Source organism: Mchenga conophoros, linkage group LG20 (genome assembly GCF_057382185.1).
Source record: "Mchenga conophoros isolate Kocher_MC1m ecotype Shallow Benthic linkage group LG20, M_conophoros_male_GT1.1, whole genome shotgun sequence".
In the NCBI taxonomy this organism is placed as follows: Eukaryota; Metazoa; Chordata; class Actinopteri; order Cichliformes; family Cichlidae; genus Mchenga; species Mchenga conophoros.
Genome location: NC_140545.1, coordinates 2,454,061 through 2,464,524, shown reverse-complemented (window position 1 = coordinate 2,464,524; position 10,464 = coordinate 2,454,061). Strand labels below are relative to the sequence as shown.

At 42.7% G+C, this 10,464-nt stretch overlaps 1 protein-coding gene and 1 long non-coding RNA gene across 2 annotated transcripts; both read left to right on the top strand.

The window, feature by feature from the left end:
* Positions 1-761: 761 nt before the first annotated feature.
* On the top strand, positions 762-6,111 carry pa2g4b (proliferation-associated 2G4, b). Its single transcript, XM_085260145.1, has 13 exons — positions 762-974; positions 2,068-2,196; positions 2,295-2,400; positions 2,503-2,572; positions 2,674-2,766; positions 2,853-2,916; positions 3,003-3,081; positions 3,163-3,241; positions 3,336-3,469; positions 3,584-3,678; positions 4,741-4,868; positions 5,049-5,102; positions 5,192-6,111. The coding sequence occupies exons 1-13, from the start codon at positions 887-889 to the stop codon at positions 5,249-5,251; spliced, it is 1,179 nt and encodes a 392-aa protein (XP_085116271.1). The 5' UTR covers positions 762-886; the 3' UTR covers positions 5,252-6,111.
* Positions 6,112-8,260: 2,149 nt separating this feature from the next.
* LOC146550038 (uncharacterized) lies at positions 8,261-9,141 on the top strand. Its single transcript, XR_014890272.1, has 4 exons — positions 8,261-8,366; positions 8,459-8,485; positions 8,703-8,725; positions 8,821-9,141. It is a non-coding gene; the product is annotated as an uncharacterized LOC146550038 (long non-coding RNA).
* Positions 9,142-10,464: the final 1,323 nt, after the last annotated feature.

Here is a 10,464-nt window from a genome sequence, read left to right as displayed (position 1 = left end):
AGACTATTTAAAGAAATTATATGAAGAGAGTTCAAGCTGTGTTGAAGAATAACAGTGGTCATACCAAATGTTTACTTTCAAGCGCTGAAAGTTCTGTATATTATTCTGTATATTAATAAGAATAGACATCTGACTATTTTACAGAATAGACAATATAAACATATTTAAAATTAAAGGAATTTGAAATGTACATTGTTCCTTGGTTTAGTGTCTGGAAGAGAGTCCTGTCTCAGTCAATTATAGAGGATGTGAGAGGGCGGGTGTGTGTGTTTAGGGCATGGCTTGGGGATAGAAGCTCCTCTTGAGTCTCTCTGTCCTTTCCCGGATGATGCGGAACCTTCTACCAGATTGCAGAAGTTGGAACAGTTTGTTGCCAGGATGGGACGGGTCCTTCAGTATCTGCGCTGCTCTAGTCCGGCATTTCCCACTTTCTTAGCAAAATGTGAAAAAAATATAAAGTATTGTGCATGTACCAATTAAACCTGTATATATCAGAGTAGTTATATCTCCCAATTTAAATCCCTCTTATGAGCTAATTATCATGTTATTACAATGTTATTAGGGTGCAGTAAAGTAAAAGTGAACAAATATTATGTTAAAAAAAACGAATAAAATATGAACAAAAAAACCCCAAAAAAGTTAAACGTAAAGCTAACGAACAAGCTAGTAAATTTGGCAAAACCGCCAACCATCGGCCAATGCACCGAGCTGGAAGTGAACTATCTTGACTGCAGAGTGTGTCTTTGGCAGCAGGCGGGATCTGCTGATCGTGCGCTGTCGGCCGGAGTCGGGCGGGCCGGTGTGCAGAGCAGCGTGGTCTGTCCTGAGCCTGACTGAGACCCGCGGGGGGAAAAGTTACTCTCGAGTTCGCGGACACACTGCCAACATGTCTGGAGATGATGAGACGCAGGAGCAAACCATCGCCGATGACTTGGTGGTTACCAAGTACAAGATGGGCGCCGAGATTGCAAACCGTAAGTAAATACATCGCTAACGAGGCGTTTTGATCTCTTACAAGTACCAGAGCCGTGCCTGATGTTAGCTAGCAGTGCCAGCTAGTCATATGCAGGCAGCAGCTATGCCATGTGCCGCAGCAGTGTATCGATAACAAGAAGATCACATTAGGAAGCGGGGGCTTTTTTTAAATAAACAAATAAAATACGGGTTTTATGATCATTTACGCCTAGATTTCTTTTCAAAGCTATCCGCACACGTTTAGCGCCATGTAGCTGTCACAGCAGCACACCGGTAAGCTAGGAAGCTATGTGGCTGGGCTAGCTGGCTATCAGGCGTTAGCTAGCTGTAACTGCTAACGTTAACAGATAACAATGGCAAGTACAAATGACACGCAAGGGTTCAAAATAAGGCAGCTCACATTTAAACGCATGTGTGCAGTGAATTCAGATCCGTACAAATTAAGTTTAATTTAACTTTGCTGGTGACCTGATTGACTAATACGATGTAATTAAAGGTAATAACTGGCGTAAGCAGAGACCGTTTAAACCGACTTTCTCTGTGGCACTATTAATTGTGCTTTAATTCTAGGCTGCCTGTCAGACATTAACATTTATCAACATACCTGATGTTGGAAAAAAAAGAAGAAAAAAGCATTTGTTCACGATCCTTTTTTTAATACAGAGACTGGGTGTTTTTCATCCCCAGCCCTTCTCTGTATGATGCACGAGATCACATGATATGCTGGTCCTTTACATCAGTGGCAGCATGTCCTTATTATGATTTATGTATGATAAGCTGATCTTGATTTAAGACACCTAATTCACTCTCGTCAATGCGCAGATTTGGGCAGACCCACAGCTGTCAGGCAGTCTGTCAAACGTTAATCTCACAGCAAATGTGAAATGGGTTTATCTGTGCCCTCTGATGACAAGAGGAGCACTGTCTCTCCTGCTAATTCTAAACGTTTGGTGGGCCTAAACAGCTGATTGACCCAGGATTAATCAGCAATTAAAGTTATGATGAAAAGAGTATTTCAGGCACTTGTCTGCCGTCTGTTATTTAAACACCATATTAACCAGTTTAATGGCTCTCTTATCTCTTGCCCTGCAGAAGCTCTGAAGGCTGTAGTAGAGGCAGCTAAAACTGGCGTCTCCGTGCTCAGCCTGTGCGAAAAGGGAGATGCCTTCATTGTGGCAGAAACTGGAAAGATCTTCAAGAGGGAAAAGGAAATGAAGAAAGGTATTTTTTTTCTTTCTCTTGCTCTTTCTTTCTTTTGGGCTTTTCATTATTCGCCAATCTGACTCAGCACTCCCTCATTCACTCTCTTTCCTTCCCAGGTATCGCTTTTCCTACATGCGTTTCTGTTAACAACTGCGTGTGCCATTTCTCCCCTCTGAAGAGTGATCCTGAAGTCATACTGAAGGATGGCGATCTTGTCAAAATGTAAGCTTCTGATTTTATGCTCCCCATCCTACGGCAAGGTGGGAAAAAAGCACTGAAAACATAAACGAAGCCGAAATTTAACCACCTCCTGTTTGCGTGCAGTGATCTCGGTGTGCACGTCGACGGCTTCATCTCAAACGTGGCTCACAGCTTCATTGTCGGCGTGACCAAGGTATGAGGAATACACCCGCCCTGTAGCAATCAAATGCTTGATTTCCTCCAATAATCCCAATAGGTCTTTAGGTCTTTAACTTACCTCTCGTGTCTCTGCAGGACAACCCACTGACAGGACGTAAGGCGGACGTCATTAAGGCAGCTCACCTCTGTGCTGAAGCCGCTCTCCGCCTCGTCAAGCCAGGAAACCAGGTAAAGCTCTCCCACTGACCAGATCTGTGTGACCAGATAGCCGTTTAGACCTCTTCTCATAATCACCGCTGTTTGTTTTTCATCAGAACACGCAGGTCACGGAAGCCTGGAACAAGATTGCAAAGTCATTCAAGTGCTCCCCCATTGAGGGTGAGTGTTTGTGAACACTCTTTGGTTTCGGTTTCTAGATGTGATTTTGGGCCACTTGACTCATTTTAGTTTTTGAATGTCCGCAGGCATGCTCTCTCATCAGCTCAAACAGCACGTAATCGACGGGGAGAAAACGATCATCCAGAATCCATCGGACCAGCAAAAGTGAGTTCTGTCAGCTGGTGCGTATAGTGGTCGATGTGTAGTCTTTGACCAGTAGCTCACCTCGTTGTGTGGTATTTGCAGAAAGGACCACGAGAAGGCCGAGTTTGAGGTGCATGAAGTATACGCAGTGGATGTGCTCGTCAGCACCGGAGAGGGAAAGGTGAGAAGGATTGAAGTGTATGGTCAACTGTTTAGTTTGGGGGTTTTTTTTCCGCTCAGTATGAAGAATTTGTTAATTTATTTATTTAAATAAGGCAAAGGATGGAGGTCAAAGGACCACAGTTTACAAACGAGACCCCAACAAGGTGTACGGCTTGAAGATGAAGACGTCTCGGACATTCTTCAGCGAGATGGAGAGACGCTTCGATACCATGCCTTTCACTCTGAGGTAGCATCTTTTAACCCCAGTTTAGAGATTTCTTGTATTTCTGCCTTTTCATTTTATTATTACAGAAATTGGTTTGCACCTTCATCCACTTATTTTTCTTTCCATTGTCTTCAGAGCGTTTGAGGATGAAGCAAAGGCCAGGTTGGGGGTGGTGGAGTGTGCCAAACATGAGCTGGTGCAGCCCTTCACTGTACTGCAAGAGAAAGAGGGTGAGCACCACTGTGTATTTAGGAGTGAGCGTGCACTATAAGTGGTCGGTCGACGTGTTCAGCGACGACACGTGAAAACATGCAGCTGTTATTTGTTTAGCCTGATTGGGTTCATGTCTTATTCTGACCCAGTATCATAATAATCCAGTCAGAATTCCTGGTATTTCAAAGGGGTGTGCAACTTTTTTCTTGCAAACTTAGCACTAGCAATACGTCTCTAATCCAACACGTAATAAAAACTTGCTGTTGCAGTTAAAGTAAATGATAACATTTTTAAAAAGAGACATAAATGGAGAGACAAAAAGTGGAAGGACTTGCTTTGGAGGTAGGCATAGACGAGCATGAGTGTTGACTGTGCAGCCCTTCTTGCAGCAGTCGGGCCCTCCACTTCACGGCCTTCACCGTTACATGTCTGAGTGCAGCGGGAGAAACTGAGGTCCAGGTGGCTGCATACTGGCTGGTCAGCTCCGAGTGATAGACTCTCTGCAGTATAGGGACAACAGGCCATAGTTTAACAGTCTTTTAGTGTGTTAGGTAAAGGAAGCCTTGTTATGACTTTTAAGTTTCTCTGCATAGATCTTGTTGACCGATTTTGCCCGTCTCCACAATAGTTCTCCCACCTCCATCTCATCCTGTCACTGTCATCCTTCTGTCCCGCCAACCCTCCTCCCTCACTACATCTATGAATATTCTCTGTGATCTTCGCTCCTGTTCGTCCCAACCATGTCAGCCTTGCCTCTCTCACTTTGCCTCCAAATTGCTCGACCTAAGCTGATCTAATCACATCTAATCCTGCCCGTCTCGATCACATCCAATGAAAGTCTCAGCATCCACCTCCAGTTCAGCCTCCTGTCTTTTTGTTAGTGCCACCATCTCCAAACCGTATCGGTCTCACTATCATCTTGTAAGCTGTCCCTTTCACTCTTCTGTCGCACATCAAAAATGAAAAAAAAACAACCTTCTTTGGCCACTAGATGTCTCTGTTGACAAACAATGATGGAAAAACAGGAACTGTGGAGGTGTCTACTACTACTTCTATAACTGTGAACCCTCTGTGTTCAGGCGAGTTCGTTGCCCAGTTTAAGTTCACCGTGCTGCTCATGGCCAACGGACCTCTGCGGATCACCAACAGCCTCTTTGAGCCAGAACTCTACAAGTCTGAGCACGAGGTGGAGGACCCAGAGCTGAAGGTAATACATGGTTTTAATACACAGTCCTCCTCCTGAGGACGATTAGACTAATGGGACTGCTGTGTCTCGCCTGTTAGCTGACTTCGCACTTGCAAAACCATTATGTGTTGATGTATTTAATGCTGTAGCTCATCGGGTTGTGAAAGTCATATTTGTCTACTCCTCCCTCTCCCACTAAAGGCTTTACTTCAAAGCTCAGCCAGCCGTAAGACTCAGAAGAAGAAGAAAAAGAAGGTGAGATCCAGGACGCTGTGATTCTGTATCTCACTTTAATGCTGTTGACAAGTTTCTGCTCTAACGTCGATCCTTTCTTTTTAAAAAAGGCTTCAAAGACAGTGGAGAATGCAACAGGACAGCCGATGGAGACCGAGGCCGCAGAATAAATCGATGCTCCAATAAATTGTGACAGACATGATCCAAAGAACAGACGTCACGAATCCTTCTGTCCCAGCTGTGTGAGGCACTTGTGGGCAAACTGCTGCAAATACCTCTGAGTCTAACTGATGTCAGTTTGGGATGATGCTGCTCCTTAAATCTGTCACTCCCACTAGAACACACTCTCTCATACAAAACACACACTTATATCTCTAGTAAATTTTACTGCCTTTGAGACATCCTTATTCTCTTAACAGTGGTCTGCTACCAGAGAGGATATTTTGGTCAAGGGCATATTCTCACTGGAAAATGCCACCATTTGACTGACCTTGAGCCTTCCATTCATTCTCCAACTGTAGTGAAAGATGTGGAAAATAAAAAGAGTTCGACCGAGCAGCCAAGGATGGCGACTGCACAGCACTGCGTCAGTGTAATTGTGTGACATTAAGATATGAGGTCTTTGAAGTGAAGCCACGCCTCTGTCATGAGTTTAACTTGTCGTGGGCATAAATGTGGACGTCTGTCCCGATTCATCACATCATCCCCCATCGTTCAGTTTAATTGCAGCATTTATACCGCTCTTGCTTGGTTTGTGCTCCACTGTACGCTCGTAAGCCTCTGCTATAAGTTACTCCTAACAGTTTCTAAAGTCAACATTTAGGACCTCCCACATCTAACCAGTAAAAACAAATTGATTTCTTTTCCTCGGTTGTGGATGGTCTTAACTCCTGCCAAGGGTTCACCACTGAGTCTGACAGTCTGTGTTTACATAAGAAGTCCATACCTGTTAAATATATGGATGCTTTTGTAAAACAAATCCCACTTTTAGAGACTATTTTTGGAAACATTAAAAAACCACCTGACATCATTTGTGTGCGTTCTGTTTTGGTGTATTCATGAATAAAAGATTGTTTTTACATTTTAAGAAGGTTAATGGACAACCGCTCTGAGTAGTTCTGCTCATTATTCCATCTTCTTTATCGAGGGTCTGATCCCAGAGGGTTGGGACGCGAGCCACTGGCCATGCTGGAGGATCGGGATTAAATTACGCCCACATGATTGAGAGATCTTGTGTTTGGTTCACAGTAGCTGCATGAAAAAGTTGAGGGAACAATTTAATCACATTTAATTTTGATGGATCAAATATACAAGCTGAATATCTTTACTGGTATATATTGTGTAATTTGTCGAGAGAATCTCCACGTCTTTGAGGGCTGGATTCAAAGTCACTCCTATAATGATGCTCAGGAGTGTGTGGCCCCATGTGCCTGTGTGCACTATGTTAACACCTAGATATGCTCCTCTTGAGACAGCAGATGGTGTCCTGGGCCTTATGTCCTAGACTTGGATCTGAATATGTGAACTTCCAGTGACTTCGTCATCCAAGAACTGTGAGGCTGGGTCTTACCCTATACCAGGAGGATTACTGCGACTGGAACAACAGAAGCCTGAGTTTGGTACAGATTAGCATGTGGACGTTTGTGCAACCTTCCAAGGATGCCTTTTCACACTATCACCCTCTGACCCTCTACCAAACTGGTCATGCTTGATGATGTCGCAGGCAGACTCTTTCATGCCTGTCACACATGCTCAAGTGTTTCATATGTGAAGTGAACGGGCAGTTCTGGTGACTCCATAGTGCTGGGGTCCGGGCACAGAACTCCTATGCCTCTTCATGGAGTATACACACACTACCCTCCAGTTATTTATTGCAATTCAAGTCGTTCAAGTCCACTGATAGCTTAAAATGGTACAAAGGTAAGTGGTGAACTGCCAGAGGTTAAAAAAGGTAATGTTACCCAAAATTGAAAATGTACAATTCAGAATTATACAAAAAGGCCTTTTTCAGGTAACACAAAATAGGATAACAATGTAAAGCTGTTCTGCAGCAATGGAGTTTGATAAAGCCTTGAAGGCTGGTGCTACAAATTCCTGCAGGGGTTCCACATTTTCTGGATTTCTTACAAACCCCCTCTGTCTGCATAAAACTCTGTGAAAAACACTGCGGTACCTCGTGATCAGTTGAACAGTATTGTACTGCAGAAATTAGTGTGTTGCTACAGAATTGGCAAGAAAAAGGCAATTAACAATGGAAGAGAGACAGACCATCATGACACTTACAAATGTAGGTCTTTCCTGCAGAGAAATTGCAAAGAAAGTCAACGTGTCAATGAGTACAGTTTCCTTTACCATCAAAAGTCACTCAGAAACTGGGGCAAACTGACAGAGGAAGAGGTCTGGCAAACCCAAAACCACAAATGAATCAGAGGACAAGTTTCTGAGAGTTAACAGCTTCCGTGATATGTTATCGAGCTGGTTTGGGATGAACTGAACACGTTTATGGCAGCTTCAGCTGTTATATCTGCCAAAGGTGGCTACTTTGATGAGTCAAAAGTTTAGATTACACTTTGGTTTATAAATTTATTCCATGATATCGTTTTTCAGTCCAGTTGCTTATTTGTGCTATACTTTCATTTCAGAGTGCAATGAGACATTAAACTCCATAATTTTCAATTAAAAAATGGAAAGATTGGGGTGTTCTAAAACTTTTGACCGGTGTAAGTAGCCCACTGGAGGTCATTTTGAAGAGATCTGGCAGTACACCTGTTCCTCCATGTACAAAGGAGCAGATACAGATCCATTTGATCGATCTGCAGGAGAAAGAACAAACCTTCCAGTGACTGCACATAAAAATCTGTAAATCCTCAAGAATGAGATCTCCATACTGGATCAACCAAGGCAAGGTTTTCCAATGATGCCTACCAGCGCAATAAAGCAGCAGGTTGTAGGAGGAAAATATGCTACTGTTGGGAAAGACGGAGAAAAGGGGGAAGGTACGTTCAGTGGCAGAGAGTTTAAATGTAGGAATATCGTGGACGGGTGGAGAGGTGGGAGTGAGTCTATTATAAGTAAGATTTGATGCGATCTCTCGCACATGCGCGGTGTGTAAGTATTATTTAAAAATAAATGGTCCAATAATAAAATCATTTGAAGAGCGTTGCCATCTTGAAAACTCAATTTCCCACGTCTCGCTGGCGTCCATTGAGAATGACGTAGGAGGCCATATAAATCGGACGTCTCAACGTTATGACGTCCTTCGTGGAGACGATTCCTTAGCGATCGGTGAGTGGGAATAGTCGGTGTAAGAATCCAAGTTAATCGTCTTAATATGAAATCAATCGAAAGTATCCGTAACATTTTCTTTCTGTTTGCAGCGTCCCCTCGTCGACATGAGAGCTAAGGTTGGTGTTTGGTGTCTCTGTGTGGGATAAATACGCTTCCCAGCGGGGCTACATTTGTTAGCTAGTCAGCAAGCTTGTGCAGTTTGACGGTTAGCATAGCCATCAGAATTTAAAGTCCTGCTTAAACAGATGTTGGCAGCTGCAGCCCATTATGAAATATTTTGGCCAATTTCTATGAATGTGTTATAGCTAATTGAACATTGTCTCTTTTCCGTAGTGGCGAAAGAAGCGCATGCGCAGGTAAGAGTTATCCCTTTTGCATTCACACCCGTTTATATATTTACTTTTTTATAGCACCTGAAGTGTGACTGAACTTTGTGACGTCTTCTGTACAGGCTGAAGCGCAAAAGGAGAAAGATGAGGCAGAGGTCCAAGTGAACCGTGCTCTCCGCCATGGCTGTGACGTCACATGCCGACAACAACGGGATGGGTGAGCACAGCTGGAGACCCAGGACCCTCCCAAGTCAAGTCTGAGACCTGGAGCATCCACTTCTACCAGAGGCAGCAGCTGCCGGCTCACGCTTGGAGCTGTGATTGAACATCTGCTGGACGACAGCTTTTCCTCTGGGACATTCTGAACTCTTTGTTCTTAACTCCTCAGCTTTTGTCATATGTTTTTGTTTATACTGTGATTAAAGGTTTTGGTTAAAAAAGAAGACTTGAATAATGTTCTTTCTTTATATTTAAGCAATCTTTTCAAAGGGGAACTAAGTCAGTAAACCTATAAACTGCACTGACTGATCAACCTGTAGTATTCAAGTACAGTATGGCAAGGCATCTTAATACCATATGACCTCCTTACTAATGTTTCATACTTTGGAGCATTGCTTGTGCATTTTAAGGTTTGGGACCGGCATTAAAAGTGGGAACGAAGTGTGCTAGGTTCACATCTACCCCCCTTTTTTATATAGACATTTTCCTTATTAGATTTTGCCAAATAGAAACCTTCAAACTGAGAACATTTAAAAAAAAAAAAAAAAAAAAGCTAAAATCCAGCCTGAACTTAACCATATGAGAATGGTGGGGGTTAAGATAATGTAGGTAAAAAGAGGTTATATATAGAAAGTGGTGGGATTTTTCTAGTGCTTGGGCAAATTTATCAAAAATTTAAATTTCTTTGTAAATATGTCTGTCATCACTCTTTAAAACCTGAGGATCCTGTATATATGTGTTTGTCTATGAATAACAAGACAACTGATCTAACAAAGATATTTGAATTTTATCTCCTCTAATTCTAATATTTTCACGAGTAAGAGAAATAAGTCACTTGCAGTTAGATATTAATATCCTCACTTAGTGGTTCTAAAGCTATGACATAAGAGAGGTGGCGCTCAGAATGCAGAATGGAAATGTATGGAAGATTTTGCAACAGCAAAGACAGGGACAGAAGTACAACTCTGGAAATTATTTTAAAACCTTATTGAAGCAAAATAGATTTTAAACAACTGAAAGGCTTTTTAAAAGATGTGACACGTGACTCTGTACATGCATTTTTTACCCAGTGGCCACTGAAATAAGTGCCTGGGGATGTTCAAGATGATGAGGGCCGTGCTTCTAGAATGACTTTCTTCTCAGTTTTGCAGTTCAGATCATGTGGCAGGTCCATATCTAGGGACCTGACTTGCTTACAGACAGGCCTGTAATGCAAAGCTACAGATAAATAAAATAGAAAGTAAATCATTTTAGATGCTGTCCAGAAACCATGATTTAAGTGGGTGTGTGAATGTTTTAACCTTTAGACAAAGCTGACTCAAAGGACAAGCTTGTGAAATATGTCTGTAATGTTTTTACCCTTGAAGCCGGTCCATCAATTCATTCTCTCCTTGGCTACAAAGTGAAGTATAATGAGGCCATTGCTGGAGAATGCAAATGACAATAGTATGGAGTAAATGTAATTGGAGAAGCACTCACTGCTTACAGTCCTGATCACAAAATTGTAGGGAGGTAAAGCTCTTTCCCCCAATAAAGATGAGATTTGA